The following is a 26,946-nucleotide window of genomic DNA, read 5'->3' as shown; positions in this document are numbered from 1 at the left end:
AATGACCAAAAGCTGAAGCTCTTTCATGTACTAGTTTCTTTTGTAGCCACCAGGTTACCATTGCTGTTTACCAATAGCAATGGGAGCTCCGAAGTGCGGGAAACAGTAGTGTCTGCTGAGGTAAGGTCTAGTCGGCAGTGATTTCACAGAAACATTTCATTTCAATTTTCATCGATGCAAGGAAGCAGTTGCGAGCACTAACAGATAGTGATTTCATTGTTCACTGTTTTTCACCATTAAATTTCACTGGAACTGAATTCACTGATACTCAAAAGTAACAGGTAAGTCCACCACTAATCAAAATTATCATGTCATTTCTCAGGCACAAGTCGTAAAAACATCTTTCGCAAAAATGTAATATCTGTAGCTCTATGTACATGACAAATAGCAGAAAATGCAAGCAGCAACAATCAATATACATACATAATACTATATTTTCAACAATCATCAGCTACAATTGATTCAGTACTTACAATGATATTGTTAATAGTGCCTAAGCAAACTGGCATCAGTATCAGTTACCTAAAGCTGTATCTATAATAAAACTCTCAAAACAAATACCTCAGCTATCAAGAGTAGGCTTAAAATATGTTACACCCATGCTGTAAATTACCTACATACCTTTACAGTTATATATACCACACCTCATTACTTTGATCACAGTTTGCTTCAATTTCCTGATATACCCCAAAAAAATACATACTCAAGGACTACTTGTGCCTCCAACAGCTGTGGTGTGAGCCTGCAGAAGTAAAAATTAAGAACCACAAGTACAGCTTGCAGCTTCAATACAAAAAAATGCTTCGAAAAGGAGGGATGTCCCAATCATCCCACCTACATAAAAAGTCAAAGTGAATTTTCCATTAGTTCTTTATACACAGAAAAACTCTGTAAGTTTCTTAAGGTACTTCTTAAATGGTTTTTCTGTACCTTGTTTTATTGCATAATCGTCGCACTGATATTTTAGGGCGTCAAAATTTGGATAAAAAAAACCTCTCTTATGTAAATGTCACATTATGTTTTCGGTCCCGCTATTAGATGCCAAGCGCTTTGTGCAGGTATTTTTTCCGTATAAAACAATGTATTTTAAAAAAGAAATCTAATATTTATTCGGACATTACCACTTACTTATTCAATTAACGGAAATATGAAGTTGTCTAATGAGTAAATATTCTTTTAAAGACTTTTTAAACGTTATAACCTTTGTCTGTTTGTCTGCGTCGCCACGGTGTACCGCTTATAAAAATGTAGCCAGCGCTAGTTGGCATCATTCATGTTTGCTTATGTTGCTTCCTGTATAGAGCGTGCACACGTACTAGTCGAATATCGATATTGATATCTCGCCGATAGCATGCAACGCGTGCTCTGTCGAGTGACAAGTTAACTACATTTGATGGCCCACACTCTTTCGTGGTGTGTACTACGATGATAGTTATACGTTAGTTCAGGCTCGCATTTGGGTCACAGATTTTGTTTTTCTATTTAAAGTTGAAGAAAGGTTTTTGTTGCATGACTTATTAATTTGAATTGTTTGGCGTGCTCTTGTATACTCCTCTTTATTAATAAACATGTGTTCCATGGAAGGGTTTTGATTTTTTATGAATAGCTTTACATAACGAAAAAAAATTTTTTTCACATAAAAATTTGCACTTCTCCTTTTCAAACTTGATTTTAGTATAAAATGTGCGACGATTATGCGATAAAACACACTAATGCATAATCTTAGATTCCATTATTATTTCTCTAGTAATATTGAAAATGGCAGACTCATAAGTTTAAAAACTCAACAGCTACGTTCTCACAATACCTTTCACATTGTCCCTGCAGGGGCTGTCTCCTGCCTCCTCACCGCCGCCAGCTTCATTGTCCGTGGCGACTGCCTCTGCTGCCGGCAGTTCGCCTGGCTCTGACGCCCTGGGCTCACTGCCCTCGGACGGCACTTCTGCAACGGCACTGTCTTCCGGCGCAGGCTCATCTGCCCACAAACAAATTTGTCATCATGGTGGCTGACTCTTCAGATGGTCAAATCAAAGACTAATTTTCTTCAACTTTGTCTTCAGCAAAATTAAAAAAATTTTTTTTTGACAATTATGAAGATTTTTGAAGTATAGTTATAATTCTTTAGCCTCATCATGGAAAAATTATGAGAGTGACTTGTATGCTCACCACGTGATGAGATTTTCACTTTTCACAGGAAGCTTGCGGACCCACATGTATTAACTTAAACCCGTACATACTCACCATGATAAACAATAAGGGCCATGGCAACTAAAATAGTCATAGCAAAATGTAATCTCAAGACATTGGCAATACAATGTTATAATGCTCATTCACCTTCTAAAATCTCAGCAAGCTTGGTAGTGTAACGGTGAGTGGGCACTTCAAGACCTCAAGAAACGTGGTTCAAATCTCGTCTGGGAAAAATTGTTTTACTTTTTTAATAACATATTACGATATTACCTTATATACAAATTTTGCTTTAAGAGGATATATGAATACATTTTATTTGTTTATCTTATTGCTATAATATTAAATAGACAGGTCAGTCCATTGGACTGATTATTTCATACTAGGTATGGCTATACCCTCTATATTTACTCAAAATAAAATAAATTACATTTATTATGAAATGAAAACCCATGAATTTGCATAGGTATTAAAAAATTAATTTTATAATAGTACAACTATCCTTTAATCGTTTACGTTAGGCACATTATGAAAAAGTGATGCGAATTTTTATGATAAGCGCTCAACATGAAACAAAATTTTCACAGGGCGAAAAAAGTGCACAGAGCGGTGGTGGTAAACAACTTGTAGGTGCACATTCTAGAAGCGGTTGTAGAAACTACGAGTTATTTTATTATTTGCGTCCGTAAAATGTATTTTAAAATGCATTTTCGTTAATTTATCATGCTAGTTGTATGATTTGAAACCAGAGAAGACACAAATTTTTTTTCGTGTTAAGTTTTGTGGCTATCTCAACATTTTTTTTGTGTGCAGACGACCTTGAGACTTGTGGCGACCGTGCTTCTCCAGGGCTAGTATTAGCGAAAAACTGGGTTGGAGATTAAACATTTATCTTATTTAATTTTTTCGCAAGTGTTTTTATAATATTCTACATATATTTTCATGCTGAATATCAAAAATTGATTTACCTACAATATTTAATAGCCTGAGAAATCTGGTAGGTTTGGCGCATAGTTGCATAGTTAAATAAATGATAGTAGAATGTTTGGTCAAGATTATTTGTAAAAAGTTCCATATCACATATTCAAGTACAGTAGAACCTCTTTAAGTCGAACCTCGATAAGTCGGAAACCCAAACTCGAAAAAATGTTGTGTTCCCTTCCATTCAAGCCCGAAAACCTCCGTTGCTCGAAATCTCAACCCTCTATTAGTCGAAATAATCAGTGAGTCCCTCCAAGCCATTTTGGTACAGATTTTTCCTCCATAACTTGAAAAATTAAATCGGACCTCTGTATCTCGAACATAGCAATGTTTTATTTTACAACCTTTACATCTCGATTATTTGAAACTTATTACCTCTATAGTTCGAAGAAAAATAAGTTATCGACTTTCAGAATTTGTCTACAATGTAAGTACACCATTGTTTCTTAGAAATCAATTTAGAAGTATACAATACATAGGATTACCATGAATTTATGACTCACGTGTTTGCTTGCTTGGTGTCAGGTGTTTAATTTTATTATTTTTGATTTCATTTGAACTTTAGTGAAGTAAGTCATTTGTTGTCGACTGCTACGACTGCTACACATCAATTTGTACATTAGTTTACAAACAAAATTGTTAAAACATGAGTGCTATGAAATGTAAACTGAAAGCTTTGAGTCTCGCTGAAAAATTGGAAGTGCTTGAAGCTGTGAAGAGCTGTCAAAAGAAGAAAGATGTTGCTGAAAAATTTGGCCAGCCAATGAGTACTCTGTCAACAATAATAAAAAATGAATCAGACATCATGAGAAAAATACAAAACGGTCAAAGTTTGTCTAGCAAAAGACGATGAATTGCAGAATTTCCGGGCTTGGAGGAGTGTTTACTTAAATGGTTTGAGCAGTGTCGGAGCCAAAATATCAGTGTTAGTGGACCACTGTTACAAGAAAAAGCGGAAACATACTCTAAATCATTGAGACATGCTAATTTCAGGGCCAGTAATGGATGGCTATAAAAGTTCAAAAGAAGACATGAACCTGTTTTTAAAAACGTTTGTGGGGAAAGTGCAAGTGTCAACATTGAAACCTGTAACAAATGGAACTTGAAGTTTTTAAATAATTTTACCTGACTAACTCAAAATGTATAAGAATGAACTTCAACCTCTTTATGTCGAATCAAAATTAGCTTAAGTCGAAAACCTCCATAAGTCGAAAACTCTATAACAAACTCTATAACTCGAATTTTTTGGTGTCTCCCTTCGAGTTCGACATACAGAGGTTCTACTGTATATCCCTTGATCCTGAAGGCATGATCCTGTATACATTGAGCCTGTGGTACATGATGTTTGCTGTTTTAATTTGGTACATCAAAAGATCCTGGACATTACCAAATATAACTATGAATTATGGTTGTAAAATATATACAAAATAAAAAATTTCCACAAGACCTGACATAATTTGTTTCTATTGTGCTATTCCAGTTTTTGTATGTACAGGATGTTTTGATGTACTAAACGAAACAGGGTTGTTTTAGGTATATAAAAAAGGGAAAAAAAAGGAAAATACCTGGAAAAGCCAGGGAAATCACCAAATATTTGTGTAACTTTTTTCTTGCGACAGCAAATTAAAGCAAAAATAACCTTTTCTGCCTACATTCCGGCACCTCAAAAAATGCCCAAATGTTTACTAATCACAAAATTTAGTTGATTTTCCTTTTCCTGAAGTCCTGGTCTCATTACTGTACATATAAAGGGGGTAAACTAATTTCGGATGCATACATATAGGTTTGATAGCTTTAGGTGAATCTATAGCAAAATTATACAAATACGTGTATCTATCTAAATGGCATTATCTTTCAACTAAATTTCATTAATTTTGTTAAGGTGACACATTTAAAAGTATATCTGTCTTTCCCCCTCAAAAGCAACACCAAGTAAGCCATGGAATAGTTTATGTCTGGAAGGGCAGGGAAACTTGTAGATTCAGATCTGGAAAAGCTGTAAACATCAGGGAATTTTGGAGTTTGAAACTTGTAGCAACCCTGTTAAAACAGCATGCATCATGTACCAAAATAACTATATTTAAAAAAATAACTTCAATTAAAATATAAACAGACAACAATTAGTTTTCATAGAAACATGTGTATACAATTATAAATTATCCCATTATTATTAAAAATATAAAAAATTAATACTTTTGAATAAACATTCAGCATATTTATTGATTTTCATTATTAATTAAAATTAATCTCATTTGTCTTACTAAATCAAATAATTAATTTTATATACGTGTTTATATTAATATTGAATACTGAGTAATTACATATTTTATTTTATTTTTGTTACAGCAAATTCAAAAATACTTCAATGACTTAAATCAAAAAGAAGTATAACTTTGAACACACCTACATAAGTATACAAACCTTTTTTTTTTTTTCTAAAAGCAGAATACTTAAAAGCTTAAAAGTGTCTTTCACTGAAACATGCAGGCATTAGAAGGAAAACAATTTTCTGAACTTTTATTTCACTCTGTTCAAGTCGAGGCGACACATTTTTGGCAGGTATTCAGTGAACATTTAGACTTGGGTCGCTGGATATTTTGTGAAATTAACAAAACAAAAAATTATACATGATTAGTAAGTCTAGTAACAATAATGAGATGTTGAAATCTGAATGTTTGCTGAATGATAGTACAAAAAAAAGTCTCACCTTATCATGAAAAGAGTGCAATATATTTCTTACTGTGTGTAAGCTGTGAACAGTTATAAGGCCAATTAATGATGGCTCTGGAAAAAAAGATCTTAGTTTTTAAATTACAGGCGTATTTTTCAACAGTTTTTAAAACCCCACCCTGCACCAAATTATTAGATACTGTGGATTCATTAAAAAATTTCTCAAATATAATTTTTGCCAAACAATTCTGAATAAATTTAAGTATCGTTAATTTAAAATAATATTAATGAAGCTATAATGTTAGGTAAAAAAGTTTTTTTTGCATTACCTATGGTGAAAAAAATTTAATATCGTAACATTGACTAGTCATACTGTAAAAAAAATTACTATGTTAACTTGGCAAGTTATTTTAAAAAGAAGGATCATTTATTAAAATTTTAACACGGCATGAAACTACTTGTTTATAAAAACAGTATTTTTTTGCAATATTAACTCATTTTGAATAAATTTCAGTACTGTAATAATACATATGTACCTAATATTAAAAAGCTCAGAGATCAAATTCAGTTAGTCTGTGTAAGACAGAGAGTAAAGATAACAGGTCATTTACAATAATTTATTTGATAAAATAATTTCAATAAATGGTTAGTTTCATTTTTAATTTCACCATCTGAGTCACTCTGACACACATTGAATAATGCTCGCACTGTAAGTCTCACACAGACTAAATGAATTTGAGTTTTCAACAGTCAGTGTCTACACACAAGTCTAATAAAATTTCCCTGACTTCTATATTACCAAAATTTCAATTTCATTCACTATTTTTTTTTCCTTTAAGTTGATTACCTATTTTGCGATTTTTCCAAAGAAATAATGAAAAAATAGTCCCCACCATTTCCATAGTTGACCTAGAATTATTTAACAAAAAATTAAAATTATAACAAAACCTTGCATATGCCATTTAATAGTGTATGAATGACTAAGCACTAAAACACCACACGAAAAAAAAATTGTTTCACAATCTAGGTGATGGCAGATTAGACCATTCAATTTTCCACTCAAATTACTACCACTGGCTATGTAGTTTCAATTATTTTTCCAGGGTTTCAAATAAATTCCCTGACTTTCCATGATCTGACTTTTTCTTGACTTTCAGAATGTGAATACCTTGACAGCATTCATTTTATTATCCATCACAACAAAAATTAGAAAAATATAATATGGAAACTTGTAGACACAGTATCTAATAAACTGATTTACAAAATTTTGCACTAAACTTGACAAATACTAACTTATTTTTAAATTCAGGACCATAATTTTGTGGCCTATAAACTGTTTACATCTTGATGTTGAGTTTTGCAGCATTATGTATGCTTGCTTTAGTCTCTCTTATTTCATTTTATCTCACCAAAAGGTTTTACATTTCTCCAAATTAGCAATATGAAATTATTACAATGAACAGATAATTATTAAGCTGTAATTACACCATAGTATCTGTATAGCAGAGTAAAATTCCTGACAGTATTTTAGAATTGGCATAACAGACTGTTTTCTAGATACTTGAAAACATGCTTGGTTATATGCAATAATCTAATTTGTTCATGTTTCAAGCTATTACATAAGTAATTTTTGGTTTTAAAATTTTTTCTTTTTATTTACAAGCAGTGGCAGTTGGTTAACTTGCTAAATGTTTCCTACATTGTTCTTGTGCACTGTGTGGTATGCAAGAAGTGCTGATTGAACACATACTGCACTCAATGTTGTGTCTATAGATTTTTATTAATGTAGCAAAATATTTAAGTAATCCTAGACTTCAGCGATCTTCAATTTTGATTCCAATTGAAAAAATGGTCTTCGCACACCTGTATAATTTTAGTGTATAGTATTAGAAACAGAAACTGTAGTCTACTTGAAAAATGCCACAGCCAAATCATGTTTAGTATCAGTTTGTACCTCCCTAAAGCAAATTGCAGGTGAGTTTATAGTTTTTATATATTTATGTAATATGTAGTTAATTCATATTTATTAATATGAATGTGTGCAAGATAGTACTGTATTTGGCACATGCATCTTGTGTGATATGTGTTAATGTGTAAGTAAAAAAATTATAAGCACGTTCATGTCATGCATTTTACACACTTATTGTAATAAGTAGAGACCTGAAAAATTCACAAACACAATTAACTCGAAAAATAACCTGATTTTTAATGCTTTAAAGTAGAAAACAATATTCTAATTTTTTAAAAATATTTTACACAAATTCCTACAGAAATATGTAGATTATAATTTTATGAATGTTACATTTTCAAAACTTTTCTGTTACAAGTATATCAAAAAAATGGTATATTGTAGAGATAAAATATGTAGAGTAAAAATTGTTATAACTTTTTTTACGAAAAAAAAGTTCTCTTTTGTATTTATTCCAATTCAACTATTCGTCATTTTTATGGGCCATCAGCTACGAGAAGGGCTTAGATAAAAAATATACATTCTGCCTCTAAACAGCATCATTATGCCACTTTTGACAGCATTCTGAACAGACAGGGGCACGTCAGATGAGACAAGCGTGGAGGGGGTGGGAGAAAGAGAGAGAGAGAGAGAGAAGAGTGCTAATGGAGTTAGTTGCAAAGTCCCTTTCACTTCCTGCCTCTCTTCTTTCCCTGACTCCTAGTAAAGGCAGCCTCCTCCCGTTCCTCTTCCTAAAAACCTTAGTGACCACAGCATTAAATCACAGTTACTAACTAAGCTCTCGCAAAACCAGAAAAAGAATGTTTAAGAGTTCATTTTTTGATGACTAAATTCAACAATGTTTAAATTTCCCAGCACCATTAGTATTAAATGCAATAAGAAATTTATGGGGAAAAAAACTGTGAAGTTACTTAAGAGCAATATGTTATGGTTTAATTTTTGATGTGTAACATCTTAGCTCTCGATATACAGGATTTGGTAGGAGTAATTTTGTGAATGGAATGAAAGACAAAGAACAGAAATGTGTAACCACGATGCTGCCCTCTGTGGTGGATGATGATGCAAACCAAAGTTCATTAAGCCAAAAGAAAACTTTATAGCATTAACCGTTAAATGTTTTAACAAGGTTGTCAGTATTTTAAAATTCCTTAACAAAAATTAAATTAAAGCCATGGTGTTTCAAAACTTTTTCACTTTCATTGGAGCTGTTTCATTAAAGTACATATAAACTTTCACTCTGCAAATCAAATGATTCAATAGTCGACATAGCTGCTCCAGCAAAATATTCTAGTGGCGGGTGCAGAAACTGTGTGTGATTTGCATCAATAAATGTAGTTGAAAACACAATTGTTGTATATTTATCATGCTCTGCATTATTTTAAAGAATTCAAAGTTAATTTTCATGTCCAAGTTTCGTATTAGAGGTGTATTTGCAACATGTGAACACATTAATTTTTCTCGTTGCCAAGGTTAGATGTTACACATATATAGCCTGTACTAAAAGAATAACTCACCATTTTTTTTTTAATTAAAAGATGCACTTAAAACAAAATAACCTTGTTTTTTGTTGGGTCTTCTGTAAAAACCACGTGGCTTTTAAGAAAAAAATAACCTCTCTTTTAGAACTCTATATGTAAGCTGTATTGTGGATTTCCTGACACTGTAAAAGAGCTTCAAATGCTTTCCTGTTTATTTAAATCATGAACACCTCACAAAATAACAAATATCTTATCCCTTATGTGTTATCCTATGCTAATTACATAATTTACAGTAAATAACAAATTACAACAATTTCAAAACCATTCTTTGCATTATATATCATACTCGTGAAAGTCAAAAATTATCAAGTGTTTACATTAGGTGTCAAATATAAAAATATAAGTAAAATTCCTAAAATAGTTCAAAATTTTTATGAAGCTAAAAAGGCAAAAAGGTTTTCATGACCCCCTAAGATGTAATTTACGGAAAAAAAAAAAAAGTGAAAGCCGAGCATAAATAGGAGTTCACAGAGTCAATAACAGAAACATACGGCTGAAATACAAACCATCTTCTGAGCTTGACGCGCTGTTCAGTTCGGACGAGGACGTACTAATGTCCTGATTGGTGGCTGCGGGTAGCGCCAGAGCAGGCGCGTGAGGCCTCTGTTTGCGAGCTGGGTTCCAGTAAAAGCAATAACAACACCTAAAAGCTGCAAACAAACCAAACACACACTTTTCACACTATTACAGTATATGAACTCAAAGAGAAGCGTCACACGTTCATATTTCAACTATCATTCAACAATTTACTGTAACTATTTGCAGGAATAAAAGCTTTATAAATATTACGAAGGCCTAAAAGTACCCTTTGAGGAATTAACAATACAAGCAAATGTTAATATGCTTAAGACAATTGTTTGAAACTCAACTTAAGTTCAATTTACAAATTTTATTTTGTCCAATTTTTTTGACACACTGTTATTAGCTTCACTTTTAACTAACTATGCAATCGATTTAAACTACTTCTGTCATATCGATTTGAAAATTTGCAAGTATATGTAATCCCTATGACAATACAATCATTTCATAACTTTGACCCGAAAAGAGAAGGAAAGGGGAAAAAACCCCTACTTTCGTGCTATGGGCAATAACCATGCTTTTTATACACCCATAAGGCTGGGGCAAGGTGGCAAATTAGCCCAGGGGATGGCTGTTTCGTTTCCCTCCCTCCCAGGAGGTCAACCCCCTAATTTAAAAAATTTAAAAAATTTATTCCTTTTAGATTTGCCTTGTTTCAGATCCAAGAGGCCGAAGCATGGTGTAAAATGTGCCTGACGATTCAACTAACCCCCCCCCCCCTCAAAGGGTGGTTACTTGCCCCCGATTTTGAAATTCAGGAATATTGAAGTCCATTGATTATGGTGTGCTCCCGAGGTCTTCAGGCACCATCCGACCTGCTTGGATGAGCCCTTGGGGGGGGAATCAATTTCCTCTAAAATTTTCAGGACTCTGAAAATTGATTTTGTGGTGCATTTTGAGAGGAATATTATGAAGAGGGATGCCGGTGGGTCAGGGTAATGGTGGGTCCTGGCCCTTTTCAACGAAATATTCTTTTTCTTAAAAATACTGTTAACTGGGTCACTCTTTTGGAAAAACATATCACAAAATTTATACAATATTGACTTTCAGTATTATCATAGAATAATATATAGTTTTCCATAGAAGAATGATTACTCTATAAGTATCAACAGGCTCTTTGTAGTTTATAGTTATATCCATGCTTCTGATAACACAAATTGAGCCTGTGGTACATTTTGAAGAATTTATAAAAAATTTGATTAATTATGAACTAAAAAAAGTAAAAAATAAAATTATATTTTAAAAAACTAAAAAAAAAAAAAGCTTCCCTTTTGCTGTATGAACTAAAAAATAAAAACAATTAGATTTAAGTAATTTCTTCAAAAGCAACTCTGTATAACATAATTTTTTTAATAGGCTTAAAATAAACATCAAGTAATAAAAAAACCATTAATTTTAATGAAGAAAAAAAGTGTGGGGTACTTGATATCAGTTGTCTTAAATTTTCTAACACTAATGTCTATTCGTTAGGATAGAGTCATTAAGAAAATGAAGGAAGAGCGCAACACTGTCTGATATCTTAAATTTTCCACCACAAATGGCTATTATTGAGGACAGTTATAACGGTTCATTATATACAAAAAATAAACAGATGTTCCGCCAATTTTAGTTTTTTTGTAATATTTTTTCACAATTAGAATGCATAGACGAATCCAATCATTTTCACAGTTTTACTCACTCGTTCAACACGTACATCTGCCCGTCGAAAAATGCTCACAGTTTGTGCGATGTGAATTAACGAAAATAACGTCCTTCAGTAATCTTTCACTGCAAGTACACGAAGATGGTGCGACCTCGAACAGGGCCGCACCCAGCGAAAACAAATTTCGCTACGAGCCGAACGCCGACGAAGGTGGCCGCAATTTCTAATTTAGTACTGTTCGAAAGAAAATAAAACAAATTAGGTCGACTTAATACTCGGCCTGGCTCTGACCACCAACGTTAAATTATCCATTAGCAAATTACATCATAATTTGGCGAGAAGCCACCGAACGCGACCTACTGGGGCAGCGATCGACAGACGACTGGTGAAGTCCTGCCACACTCTTCTCCACGCAGGGAGTAGACGTCACATGACCTCACCGACCAATCACACGCACGCTTCATTCACGCTTATGGATACAAGCCAATCACAGAACAAGTTTCAATCCATGAAAAAAATCTTTTACATACAGAACTCTGGGCTTCCCCTGATTTGTCTCTTTTCAATTTCACATCGAAATCGGGGACTCCCATTCTCGTTCTCTCTCCCACACAGTGAGACAGCAGTTATCAATCAGTTCCCATGCAGGGGGGAAATTACCGTCTTTATCTCGGTTGGCGGGGAAGCACTGTTCCTTTCTCACTTACACTTACAGGCCTCTCATGCCTCTCTTTCTAACCATCACACCAGCCCAGACACAGTCCTGTGATCTATAATTATATTGCAACACGTTAATTAAAATTAAGAACAATAATCATAGTACGAATTACTTTACAAAATTAAACTTATTGAGAAAAACCTGAAAAAGTAGGCCTAAACAGGTAAAATTCTAGTACAACGGCTCATTTGTGAATAATTACATAAAAAATAGTAATGATTAAAAACGTCTGTTAAAATACAAAATACCTTCTTAAAACACCTAGCACGTGCAAAATAACATCATAACGTCTGATTATACTGTTTCAAAACTTATACATCATTCAAAAAACATTGACTTATTATTGCTTACATATACAAAAAAGAAGTTTAAAAGAAAAATTATTTAATTAGGAGGGCAGGGTTCTGCAATGCTACATAGTCACTATGAAAATTAATTGTTTTGTTTATTACTTGATTCTTATTTTAAGCCTATTTAAAAAATTATGTTATACAGAGTTGCTTTTGTAATGTCAGTTGTAAATATTGAGGAAAAAGCAGGCAAAAGCAAATGAAATTAGTAATTGCAGACTAATTGTCCCAATTCCTTTTGAAATGAGCTTGAGTGAGTTTTCTCTATACTACTAATACTACTACTACTACTACTACTACTACTACTACTGTTAAAAAGTTCTATTAAAAACTTTCTTATGTTAACATTACAGAAATGCACATTTCATTGAAATAGTGATTTACCCCACCTAAGTATTCAAATTCTTCTTTGAGTGCCATGCCATTATGAGATTCACACTGTTTGCATATCAGGGCATAACGGTTGCCTGGGCCATCGCCCAGGATGTACTCCATCAGCTTGTCTGCATAGGAACGCTCCCGCGGGAATATTGGTCTAGGCATGGGAGGTCCTGAAACACCTGCGAATCAGAAACAAGAACCAGGAAGTAGAAAAACAATGAATATCTCCTCTGCTTTAGCTGTCACTACTGTTTGAATACATACACAGAACCACAACCAATGAAAACAATAATATAATAGATGCTGTTTCATTCATTCTTCTGTTTGGCACACGCTTTATTCTAACAACATTCAAACTGCTCATGTTCTGATTTTTTTTTTGGCGGGTGGAAGGGGGGAGGGGTGGGTTCGAGCATTTGTTAATGTCCGGGTCGTGCAAGACCGGGCAGACGGTTCTAGGCCCCCAGGATTGGAAATCTGGACACACGTGTCTGGGATTGTACCGGGAGGTTCTGCCTCCAAGCACAGGCTAAAAGGCTACGCGAGAGCACTGGGTCCCACCTGCGGGACAGGTGATTTAACCAAGACTGCCCAAGGTCAAATTTTTGTGGTTGGTCAGGGGCCATGAGCTTCTGGGCACCAATGCCCAAATTGGGAGTTGCGAACCAAAGAAAGTGGGTCGGTGAAAATGGCTAGGGTGGGGACATTCCCCGAAAACACCCACGGCTGTGGTCCCAAAGGCCTGTGGCTATCAGGGAGTGAGTTGCCCAAGGTGATCCAGCGCTCCTCCCGAGCACCCTTAAAGAGCGGGGAACTGCCTGCGAGTGCCCTTGAAACCTGGGAGTACCACGGGGTGATCCTTGAGGGCTCAGAGGTTGAACACATGCTGAGCAAGCCCAACATGTGATCCCCATCCCCTTGCCGGGCGGACACTCGGGCACTGGCCTGGCAGAGCTACTTGGTTACTGAGGTGTGATGATCAGCCTGGGGCCTGGAGCTGAACCAATGTCTCAGTTAGATAAACTGCCCACCACCTTACAACATGGGAAACCGACTCAAGGAAGAATAAAAATATTTACACGCGTTAGGAGTTAAAACTTACTTGGCATGATAAAAAAACTAATTTTAATTTTGAATGCAAATAAATAATAAAATAACTGAAGTGATATTATAGATACGGTTGCTAAAGTATAAATTTAATCAACTTTAAAATTCTGTAAGCAGGCATACCAAAGTCAATGGATTGGAAAGTGTCGATAGAAGGCAGTTAATGTTAAATGTGATCTAGACAACTGTATTGCAATTTGTTGTGCTCATCGCCAGCTAAACCCAGCGTGAAACTTTATATTAGCTATCTGGACTTAGTAGGAGTGTTTACCAAGTGATTTACTGTCCCCTGATGATTATTTACAGCTCCCCCAATGTGTGTGTATTGAGTAAATGTCAAGTTCTTTGGTATATATTATCATGGTAGTTCAATAATTTGTGAAGAATGCCTTCTTCGTTTTAAATTATTAAAAACACATTGATACGTGGCTACCACACACATAAAAAGTTCAAATTCACATATAAAAGGGACAGGGAATTTTTTTAGGGTACTCTATTATTTGAAATACTCGTAATCATGCATTGAAAGTAGAAATTTACAAGTGTCTGTCAATGTCTTCAATGAAATCTAAGAATGAATCAATATGTTTATGATAGCTAGCTAATTAACATATTGTTGAGATTTTAGAGTTGCAAATTAAAAGTTGCAAAAGTAGGCAAAAGTATGAGAAAGTATGTAAATGTTTACAAAAGTATTTGAAAGTTTAAGAAATCATACCATATTGCTTCATCAGTAACCAGCATCACTAACTCAATTTACTGTCTAAATACATTTTAAGTATATTTAAATAAATACTGAGTAACATTCTGAGATCAACCAAACGAAAATTAAGTTTTAAAAATTCATGGACTACATAGTTTACATAATAGGGCTTGGGCATAACATTCTTCAGAGGCTTTCTAATAAGATTTTAAAAAATCATAAACTAAATATATTGTATTATTCGAAAGATTATTTTAACTATTAACGTAATTCCAGACTCTGTTGTTTACAAAATGTGTGTCTGCCATGATTTGCCACTAGCACATCCTAGTAGGCTCAAGGTAACCTAGCCCTGAGAGATTCTAGTTTCTCTCTCCACAGCTGCTGCTGACATACAGGATGGCGTAATACAAACATTGGCTGAACACTCGGACCGTTGTCTGAGACAATTATGCAATGAAGGAAGCGAATAGCTACACAAGTGCTGTTGCCATTGCACGCGCATGAAAATAAAAATTCACGTTAATGAAAAAAGTGATATTTTGAATCTATGACCGTGCTACTTTAAATCATGCTGTAATTTACAAGCGTCATTACTTCAAAAACTATGCAAAACGAACAGTATTACTTTGAGGGGCAGGTGTACTTACAATTGAGAAATCCTTTAAAGTGAGGCTCTTTGTACTTGACGTTCTACCCTAAGCAAAACATGATGGACAACATCATATTTCTGTGTGTGTGTTCTGTGTGTCAGTGTCTGTGTGAGTCTGTGTGTGTGTATATATATATATGTGTGCGTATATACATATGTGTGCGTATATACATATGTGTGTATATATATGTGTATATATATATATATATATATATATATATATAATCTGAATCTCGGAAATGGCTCCAATGATTTTCATGAAATTTAGTATGCATGGGGTTTCGGGGGCGATAAATCAATCTAGCTAGGATTCCTTTATATAAAATGTCTTATCCGTGTTTTCAATTATCAACTTTATCCATAATCAACTTAAACATAAATGACTCTTCCTGACAGCTACTCCAGTAGATGGTGGTGTTAAGCAACACTAAGCCAATGAGTGTTTGGTTTGAGGTTAGACTAAGAATATCAATTGTTTACTTATATTATTTGTGTCTTTTTAACTCATGTGTTCACTTAAAAATGCCTAAACAATCTTTGAAAAAAACACAATTATTAAGTACTAAAGCCCTACGACGTCTTCCGTCTCAATGTCTTTATTCTTCTAATCGGTATTCTCGTTGTTCGTCATTTTCATTAGCTACACGTTGTGCTCCACACTGCCGCAAATCTCGCAGACGTCGCTCTTGTTGTTCGTTATTTTCATTTCCAGAAAAAGAAACTATTGTTCACCAGCGCAATAAAAACAGTGTCTCTTCAAATAATGTTGATAAATCACCAAACTTAACTTACCCCGTTGTCTGCCATTGATCTGGCCGGCCGCAACAGTCTCCAGGCTCAACGACATCGAGCGAGCACCGGGCGGCAGAAGAGCGGACTTGTTGGTGGCTGCCTGGCCGATGGAGCGACGACGCAACTCCACTTCACTCGACGGGGCCTGTCCCACGGGACGCTGCATCAGCTGAAGCCTTGGCTGTAAAGAGCTCGTCAGCAGCGGAGATTTCAACTGCGTAGGCGACAACTGCAACAACAAAACTGCTACGGAAACCACAACAGCATATTTCCAAAACTAACAGCCTCATGGCTGTTTCCATACATAATTGTATATTCGTAGCACCTGCAAGGCTTTGCAAAGGCTCTGAGGGTGTGTGTGCTGCGGAAAATGCGTAATGCACTGTTAAGCCATAGCCCAACACTACATTTTCTGACTACATACTACACCACAACACTACAGTTCGATACTTGATACTGCATCACCATATTCTCACGAAATGTCACAAAATGACACAAAATTTATTATTGACACGAAATATCAATGACAGTGTTGCCACCCACCAGGTAGATAGAAATTAGGTACTTCCTAAATTCATTAACATTTAACATTTATCGAAGACTTTCTTAAAACAAACATTCCTAAATAAACCGTTCTAATTTTTTTAAGAATGGCTACCCTTCTCCCCAATAAGCGATAATATCATCTCAATAAAAAAAATATTTTCTCTATAAGTGTAGTCAATTTATTTTTCTGATATTGTAATAAAACATAAACTACACCATGTAGAAGGTGATGGACTTTAACACTATAAAATTATAACATTCTTTTAATGATTTGATTAAAATCATTATTATGAACATATGCCACTGCATATCATAGAGACAACGTGACGAACAGACAAAGAAAGATAAATACACAAACACAAAGAAAACGAGCTAAAATCTGGAAGAATTAGACAGAACAATATCACAACACAGACAAACACAGTGGGCTGACAATGACGAGACAGCTGCAACAGAAAACAGTAACTACACATAAAAAACAACTTTGGATAACACAGCAACAGAGGAACTGTAACGTACGCAGGGCTGCAGGTAAACACTCAAAAAATGAATAAGTAAAAAATAAGGCCTTGGAAGTGTCAGCCCACAAACAAAAAACAACAATTATTATCACAGAGGGGCCCAGACGTCGTACAAAGGAATTTACTTATAACCTACTAGCAATTCTATGAGGCTATGTGGATCGAGGATGAGTAATAAAAATAACAAGAAAGCTGGTTTGATTTATATAACTGCCCATTTACTAAAATAATTTACTTAGCTTTTTCTTTTCTTTTATCTTTAAGTACACATGTATTAAAAGATATTAATTACAAACAAAAGGGAGCCCCGGGGAAAAAAAAAAAAACTTATAAAAGTAAAACAACCATAAATCTTAAAATTGACCCTGGTTTTACGTGAGCTGCAGGCTCAAAAAAAAAGACAATTACATTTTGTTTTTAATTTGCTTTTGAAATGAAATTTAACCTATGTCCTGAAAACTGGCGGTCCTGGCACCGGAGGTTTCTGTAGATTAAAGTCCAGAAGAAATTGTTTTATGTAGAAACTTGTATGTCGACCGGAGAGGGGAGAGGCCAATCACGGACTGCTAATTTTGGCAGAGAAGTTCCATTCTAATGTGGTATCCAATTCTTGAACCCCGCCTGTAACCAAAGTCCCAAATTGCTTAGACTGGTTAACAGGCGGCTAAGGCTGGACAAGACTACGCCCAGGGAAAGACAAAAAAAGAGGGGGGGGGGATGATATTACGATAACTTACCCAAAACAGCGGGGTGAAGTCATGTTGGCTGGCTCCAGGAGTAGGGTCGGCAACTCTTGGCGCGGAAGTCCGCGGTAGCCATGACCAGAAAAGTGAAGAAGTAATTTAGATTTAAAAAAACTATTACGGGCAGCCAATTTTAAAAAAGAAAAATAAGGCATTTATGCCTTGATGATTGAGACTACATGACGTAGTGTCAAGTCTTGGAAGGAATACTGAGGTGGACTCTCGCGAATCGCGACGCGTGGTCCGTACTGACCAGATGCTGCCCGCAGAATGTTCAAAAATGACGTCGGCGCAACTAATTAAAGCAAGTTACTGCGCCCATCCAAGGAGGGGGGGAGGGGTTGTCCTTCCAAAGTCGATTATGACAAGCTGTCTCTTATGGGAGGGATGATTAGAGAGCTCTGGCGGCAAAGATGAGAAACTGGCTGGAGGGTCACAGAAACGTTCGCTAGAGTGCAGTGGGCGCACTTGCAACCAGCGGACAGAGCTAGGTTAGGGATTTTTGCCGCCGCTATGCTTCGCTGAGGGCTCTGTTGGACAAGGGCGTATGTCCTTGGAGAGACCATGTACCCTGCGCGGGTTCACTGGAGGTCGATGCTCCGGGTTGAAATTCCCAGGAAGCCACAGTTGGGGGATGAGGGAAGGGGGTCTAACTTGCTGGAGGGTCACAGAAACGTTCGCTAGAGTGCAGTGGGCGCACTTGCAACCAGCGGACAGAGCTAGGTTAGGGATTTTTGCCGCCGCTAGGCTTCGCTGAGGGCTCTGTTGGACAAGGGCGTATGTCCTTGGAGAGACCATGTACCCTGCGCGGGTTCACTGGAGGTCGATGCTCCGGGTTGAAATTCCCAGGAAGCCACAGTTGGGGGATGAGGGAAGGGGGTCTAACTTGCTAAGTCGCCTGGGAAAGGCGTCGTGTGGACCGTCCCGAGGCGTCGCCGAGGAATGTAATATGCTCCTCGACGTGCACAGATGAACACAGTAATGTCCGTCCCGTTCCTCAAATGTAAAATTCAGTGTAGACCCCACCAGGAATCATACCCGGTTGTGACAAGTCAAAATCGTATTCAGCTAAGATGACATTTGTTCCTTGCACATACAGAACACACTCAAAGTTGTTGGTAGTGGGGTGTAAAGTTCTGTTTCTGATTGTTGACTCCTTCAAAACTATTAAATGTTGTATTTAAATAAGAGGTTGGAAATGAATTAGGGTAAATTTATTTTTCTCACTTCACAAATTTACATGTCATATACACAATGTGTCTGAAAAAAAACACTCACTCACTTTTGCCGATTGCTCCTTAGTCTTATGCCTCCTTGAAATACTGTCTTTAGCAATCTCGATATCTAGCTAGTTAAAGAATAGACAGGCACTACGTCCCAGTGGACTAACGAACTCCCCTTCAGCCATCCTTGCCTCACCATATGTCAAACAGATATACAGGAAGTATCAAAATTCATGTTACAACGCTTGAGGGTAGAAAGCTCTTATTATTTGCATCCATTTTCGCCAATAAACATGTTGCCGGAAATGCGTAGTTAAGCCCCTGTAGCCCCAGAAAGAGTCAGCGTAGGCAACCTGTTGGGCTTTGTGCGAGACAGACGATGCTGTGGTGAATTACGTGTTTACGACGCCGGGCAGCGCTCGAGAGGACTGTACGATGTCGAATGCTGACCCCTGCCCCTTTTCACTTCCGTTGGTGGCGCCCTCACCTCTTTTCTTCAGTTCGTGCCGTGCTATAGCACTGTGCAGCGTGACATCGCAGTGTCGCAGTGTGTTTTGATATCACTGGTGGTCTGTCGTTGACTGTTCTGTAGTACAAGCAAACTCGTAGTATCATTTCTTTCGCTGTGGTTATGAAAAGGGCGACGTTTTAGTGGAGCTCAATGGAGTACACGCGTAGTGAGTACACGGACATGCTGCTTGTTTACGGGGAAGCTAGACAAAATGGACGAGCCGCCCGTCGTCTCTACGAAGAACGATATCCGGGTCGTAGGATTCCAGCTCACACCATGTTTGCAAGACTTACTCAGCGAATGCGTGATACTGGTACATGTGCCGTCACAAAACCAAATGCTGGTGCTCGACGCAGGGTTCGTACTCCCAGTTTTGAAGAAGATGTACTTCAGAGATTTGAGGAGAGTCCGGATACAAGCACAAGGGCAGAAGGTTCCGATATGGACGCTGACAAAATGGCTGTTTGGCGAGTTCTTCATGAGCAACTCTTGTACCCGTACCACCTTCAAAAAGTGGAACACATGGGTCCGGCGGACTATCCTCTTCGCATGACCTTTTCTCATTGGTACATTCGAAGAGTATTGAGGAACCCCGAGTTAGCGGTTTTATTCAGCGATGAAGCCAAGTTCACTAAAGACGCTATTCTCAATTCGCACAACAGTCATGTTTGGAATGATGTCAAGCCGCATGCAACGTGTGTTACAGCTCGCCAGGAACATTTTTCAGTTAATGTGTGGGCCGGTATTGTTGACGACGTACTCATCGGGCCTTTTTTTCTTCCGCCACGACTTACCGGCGCCGGATACCTCCACTTCCTTCAGAACGAACTACCAGGTCTTCTTGAAGAGGTTCCATTGCATGTCCGACGTGTGATGTGGTACTAACATGACGGGGCACCACCTCATTTTTCCCTGCAAGTGCGAGAGTATTTAAACCAAACATTTCCAAACCGATGGATTGGACGAGCGGACCCTGTCGCATGGCCGCCAAGGTCACTGGACCTAACCCAGTTAGATTTCTTTCTGTGGGGTTACGTAAAAGGGCTTATCTACGCTACGCCAGTAGAAACGGTAGAAGAGCTTACACAGCGAATCATTGAAGCGTTCGAAATCATAAGGTTGACTCCACATATGCTCCAGCGTATCTGTGAAAACATGATTCGCCGTTGCCACCTCTGTGTCGCTCAAGGTAGGTAGGCGTGTTTTTAAGCCGTTGCTTTAGGCTGTCACGTTGTTTAAACGTATGCAACAATTTCAATGTTGTGAAACAAAGCCGAAGCTGTGATTGATTTCAGAGTGAAATTAAAATCTGTGCCACGATTAAAAAGGTTATTTCTCTACTCGAACGCCTGCACATCCACAACATAACACTCTACAACGGGTTGCCTACGCTGACTCTTTCTGGGGCTACAGGGCTTAACTACGCGTTTCCGGCAACATGTTTATTGGCAAAAATGGTTGCAAATAATAAGAGCTTTCTACCCTCAAGCGTTGAAACATGAATTTTGATACATCTGTATAACAATAAATATTTTAACAATAAATATTTTATTTTGATTAAAGTATTATAATACTTTTCCTCCTATATCCTTCAGCCAACCTTACCTCACCATAATTATAATTGGTGTAAAATGAATTTAGTTTCACTTAACAAAGATAAAACAAAAATTATTTCTTTCACAAGGAAAATTCATCCAGTTAAATATGATTATTTTCTTGACAACTCAAAAATTTCCATATCTCTTAGTATAAAAGATCTTGGTGTTATTCTTGACTCCAAACTATTCTTTCATCAACATGTTAATTCTTTAGTATCCTTTTCCCGTAGAACCTTATATTTAATAAATTATATAACTTACTATGCATCTAATATTGAATCCATTCTTACTCTTTTTTTGTCCTTAGTTAGAAGTAAACTCGAATATTGCTCAGTTATCTGGAACAGTATTAACACCACCGATAGTGACAAAATTGAATCCATACAAAATAAATTTTTCAAAATAATTAGTTCTAGACACCATCAATTACCCAAATTAGAATCTCTTTCAAATCGTCGCATCCATCTGGATGCCCTGTTTGTGTTTAAGTGCTATAGTTCAAAAATTAATTGCTTATACTTACTTGATAACTCTGGTATTCGAGTCCCGCAGTTCAAAAGCCGCCTTCGATCCCTATTATGTTCCTTACACAATAATAATGATTTAATTTACAGACTTATCTCAAATTTCAATAAATATGAAAATTGTATTAAAAACTTTAAATTTTAATTTTTTATGATTACCCTAATATCTTGAGTAATTTTATAATCCTGTTTATTCTTCCCATTCTTGATCATTTAGTTAAGATTATCTCAGTTGCTGTTTTGTTTTGTTTGTTATTGTTATTGTTTTTTTTTCTTTTCTTTTTATTGTGTCGTCTTTTATTATCCTGTGTATGTTGTATTTATTCACTTGTATGTGTCGTCTTTTGTTATCCTGTTTATGTTATATTTATTTGTTTGTATGTGTCGTGTTTTTATTACTTGTTCTGTGCACACCCCCAAAGCTTCCGCTGTTGGTGTGCATGTCACAAATCTAATAAATAAATAATAAATAAATATGTTTTATAGTTCACAATTGCTTCAATTTCAATGTAATGTACTTACTTATATTTCAAAGTTACACTGTTCAAAATGCACCCAGCTTCCAAAAAAATGTTTGCTCTTCCGAAAAATACTTGCAAATGACTTAATCACTTTTTTTTCCTCATAAATGTGTAATTACAAAGTTGGTCAATAAAAACATAATTTTCTGGTCATGTCTTTGGTCTTCACAAATTAAAAAAATTCATTATTGATAAAGTTCCTTCTAGGGACTAACTTAAAAATACGAACTTTGAGGGAATTTTAGACCACTGGCAACCCTGCAATGGGTTTTCAGAGAATATAACAAAGTACAAATAATTGTTTTGTATGTAATTTCTTATTTTAATCCTTATATACTCTTTATATCACCATCCACTACTTCTACAGAGGCCCTAGATTTCTGAGGATCCATTGGCAGACCGATGCAGAAATCTCTATTATTTTAATAATTGCAATGAGAAACAAGAAAATATATCATAATTTACAAAAAAAAACCTTTGACAAAAATCTAGCCACACACTGATTTCCCAATGTCTTCACTCAGACTGCATTGGCATTCTTCAAAATCCTTACTAATATTATAAATGCGAAAGCAACTCTGGCTGTCTGTCACGCTTTCACGCCAAAACTACTGAACCGATTTATATGAAATTTGGTACGCAGATAGTCAAGAGCCTGAGAAAGGACATAGGCTACTTTTTAAAGCAAAAAAAGGGTTGTAAGGGGTTGAAAGGGGGGATGAAAAGTTGTATGGAAGTATCATCATTTTTAGAGATAGAAGCTTGAAACTTATTTTTTAGGCTGTTGATTCGATATAAATAAATATGACATTCAAAATTTGTAAAAGTTTTACCCTCAAGGGTGTAAAATAACAATAGGGAATGAAAGTTTGTATGGAAATATGTAAGGTTTATGTGAATGTTTTATAAGTTTGCGACAAGAGACAAAATATTAGAGCTATTCTGATGTAACATTTACAGAGTCATTACAAAATGTGAAACTGAAGTTAACGTGAGTAAGAAACTTGTCAAGCACCGTGCCATACACAATGAGCGCTGTGCAGCCGCGCGGGAGTTGGGGGCAGAGCGCGGCGTGGTACAGCGCGGTGTAGATGGGGAAATATGCCTAAGTGTGCTTACGACTGTGCTACACGCATGCGAATACTGATTTTTTCCGCTGCAAATTCATTATTTTTCACTGCAAATTGATTACAATTCGATTTGCTTACATGATTTTTTGTTCATTTAATTAAATATTTTTTCTTTAGTTGGGTCATTGTTTTGTTTATTTCATTCGTCAAAAGTAGATTACTTTTGAATTTAGTTAGATGTTATTAAGTCATTATTATTTGTTGCACTTTTGGATATTAGCTAGGTACCTGAGAACGGTAACTCCTTTTGTTTATTTTGTAATAACAAACAATCAGTACAATTTTTTTTCCATAAGATTTTTGTTTGTGAATCATAAATAAAATACCATTGTTGTCATTAATTTTGTAGTTTCGTGTGTATTTTTGTAATACGTAGTTTTCATTATCTTTTGCGTTCTTTTGGTTCTTGAAATAAATTAAGTAAGTTTATTTTGCTTTGATTATGTTCTTAAGTTAAGTGTAAAAAGTTAGAGTATAGAGGTTTTGTTTATTTGGGTCAATAAAAGTATTTGAATACTAATTCACTTAGGTTCTTAAATATAATTTAGGTTCTTATAAAATTGAATAAATGTAAATAAGTAATTTTCGTAATAGGAAGTTTTGTTTTCTGTGTGAAACACTGCAAATAGCTCATTAAAGTATTTATACGTTATGTGTATTATTTGTAAAATAATTAGCCTAAATAATTAAAAATGCTACCCAAAGACACTATTCCACGCGGACGAAGTCGCGGGCACAGCTAGTACGACATAAAACTTGTACGTTTGTGATGACATCATAAATTTGATAAATTAATATGAAGTTTTTTTTTTATTTTCTGATGACTTGAGTAAATTTAAATATGTTAATGACAAACAATCACAAAAAAACCGCTACTGATAACTGTGCAAATTCAACATTGTAAATTTTCACTACTTTCACTATGATAATAATACAACCTAATGAATAATCACTTTAAAATATGTTCATAATCAAATCTTAATATTTACAAGATCTCGGAACTACCTTAGATTCAAAATCAAAAATTCTTTCAAATGAATGAATGAAATTTTAAATATATTATTAATAGTAAAAAATCAAAGACAATATACTAAACCTAATTCTAACTTAACTGCCACAAACTCTGTTTGGCTTTGTATTCTAAAAACTGTCACAAAAAAAATTACGCAAATGAAATAATTATAAGAGAGTTTAACATACTCTTAAGAATTGTATATGGTAAAAGTTGAAATTAATCAAAAAATTCAATACATACTGGTGCCTGCTTCCTAAGTTGGTCGGGGGCATATTTTTCCAGTATCTCTTTTGCCACTTTGTACGTTTCCTTATCCATTACTTCTTCTAACATTTTCTTCTTCTTTTCACGCATCTTTTGTAACTTTTTTTGATCTTGTAACAGTTTACGATGATAATACCAGCTTACCAACTTCTTTAAAAACACTACTCTGAAAAATCAAAGGGGAGAAAAGTGCCATTTACTAGCAACACTCAACAAACAATTAAACAACTCAAGTAATTAATATATTTTCATTCCAAACTATTCACAATTAACTAGTTATAGTTTTGTGCGCTTGCTAATGCTAAACTATGGCTAAGTGAAAGCCACAACGCAGCAGTAATTAGAGAAACTTGCCACTCATCAAGGGCGCACATTTGAAGATGCAGACACATCTCATTTTACCTTTAATTTTTTTTAAGACACACTTCTTAATTATTTTTCTCTACATAATAAAAATGATTATATTCAAAATTTGAAACTTAAAAAAAAAAAGTGTGTGGCTTCTTGTAGTAATATAAATATTATCTCATCAGACCTAATGGATTACATGAATATATAACCTAAGTAAGAATTATAATAATTAGTGTGTTAGGTACAAATTTCTAATGAATCCATCCCTCAGCTGAGATTTCACCCAGAAGATCCAGGTTCGATCCTCAGCAAGTAGACCTGGCAGACATTGATGCCAGCAAGCGAGTTCTGCTACGGTACTATCATGTGTGCAACCTATCCCTGCCGTGTGTCCCAGCACTTCACCACACCCATCTAGTTAACCCTGCAGGCGGGCCCGGAACACACATCTGTACCTCGAGCAAGATCCAGTAAGTAGTATTACACTATCTCACAATTAGGCCTGAGACACTTAAGAAATAATTTATCACAGTGGATTCAATTTCAAATATTTACACTTCAAAATAACCAATATTATTTAGTTTTTAAAGTACAGTGTAACTCTTAATTTCACCTCGTCAAATGATTAAAATTATGGTTAGGTCATTGTTGCAAAATATAAATGAGTACATCACAATTTCAATGAATTAATGGGCCCAATAGGACTACTCAAGGATTTATTCCAACATGTGCACAGTGAACAGCAGACATACTTTAGTTCAGACTGGAAGACAATATATAATCCAGAAATTTTTTCAACAGTTTAGACGCTTGATCCGTATTCCGAAGAGCGCGATGAATTTGAAACTATAATATTTGGGGAAGCCCTGCAGTTTTTCTTTGACGGGGAGGGAAGCGTTGCATTGCCGCAGTCTTTAATGTAGCATGTCGGAATTGAAGAACAAGAATGTTTTGTAGGTAAGGGGGCGATTTTCAAGATTTGGCAGCCACAAATTTAGACAATTTTTTAAATTCTGCTCAAAAATTGCTTTTGAAAAGTGTTAACTCTATGATATGCACATGAATATCACAGCTTAATTAAAAAATCTTCAGACAAGATGAATTTTACGATGAGTCTGCACAGACGAGTTCCACAAAATTCATTTGGATCAAACTTTTAGAATGACGGTGCTCACATACCGGTGATATCTATATATAAAAGTCTATTGCAGTGCGTTAGTCTCGCTAAAACTAGAAAACGGCTCAACCGATTTGAATGATTTTTTTTTTTTGTTTTGTTTGCCTTATTACAAGGATAGTTTACAGAGAAAAACATTAGGGAAAACCCAAAGAAACATCTGAAAAATTTTAAAAATTCAAATTTAGTAATTTTGTATGGGAATTGCCACTCTGATTTACTTTTGAATATTTCTTTGTTTGTCCTATATGCGTTCCTAAACCACTGATCCGATCTCAATTAAATTTTGCACACTTGACCTTCGAAACACAAAGGAGTTACAGAGAGGTATAGAGATAGAGCAGGATAGAGGCACACTCATACACACTCTGTTTATGTATACCTACTTTTAAAAATTTGGAAAAAACAAAATTAAAGAGGCATTCCAACACATGCCGGGCATTAATTGGTAATTTTGTATGGGAATTGCCACTTCCGATTACATTCAATAGATGGCGTACATGGCGGACCTTTTGTTTGAAGCTGCGCCATGCATAACTGTTTTTCCTCTATG

At 35.6% G+C, this 26,946-nt stretch overlaps 1 protein-coding gene across 7 annotated transcripts in view; it reads right to left on the bottom strand.

Annotated features, from left to right (window-relative positions):
- LOC134535546 (endoplasmic reticulum junction formation protein lunapark-A) overlaps window positions 1-26,946 on the bottom strand; it is a 77,520-nt gene that overhangs the window by 34,430 nt on the left and 16,144 nt on the right. For 4 of the 7 annotated variants that reach the window (XM_063374709.1, XM_063374712.1, XM_063374713.1 and 1 more), the window contains 5 exons: window positions 24,842-25,031; window positions 16,270-16,498; window positions 13,024-13,194; window positions 9,837-9,995; window positions 1,808-1,975 (listed from right to left, as the gene is read on the bottom strand). In XM_063374709.1, coding sequence (XP_063230779.1) covers window positions 1,808-1,975; window positions 9,837-9,995; window positions 13,024-13,194; window positions 16,270-16,498; window positions 24,842-25,031 — 917 coding nt within the window. The remainder of the gene's footprint in view (window positions 1-1,807; window positions 1,976-9,836; window positions 9,996-13,023; window positions 13,195-16,269; window positions 16,499-24,841; window positions 25,032-26,946) is intronic. The other 3 variants (XM_063374711.1, XM_063374714.1, XM_063374715.1) reach the window with 1 other exon arrangement.

This window comes from Bacillus rossius, chromosome 8 (assembly GCF_032445375.1).
Source record: "Bacillus rossius redtenbacheri isolate Brsri chromosome 8, Brsri_v3, whole genome shotgun sequence".
Taxonomy (NCBI): Eukaryota; Metazoa; Arthropoda; class Insecta; order Phasmatodea; family Bacillidae; genus Bacillus; species Bacillus rossius.
The sequence above is the reverse complement of the archived record's forward strand: the minus strand, read 5'-3'. Positions and strand labels throughout refer to the sequence as shown.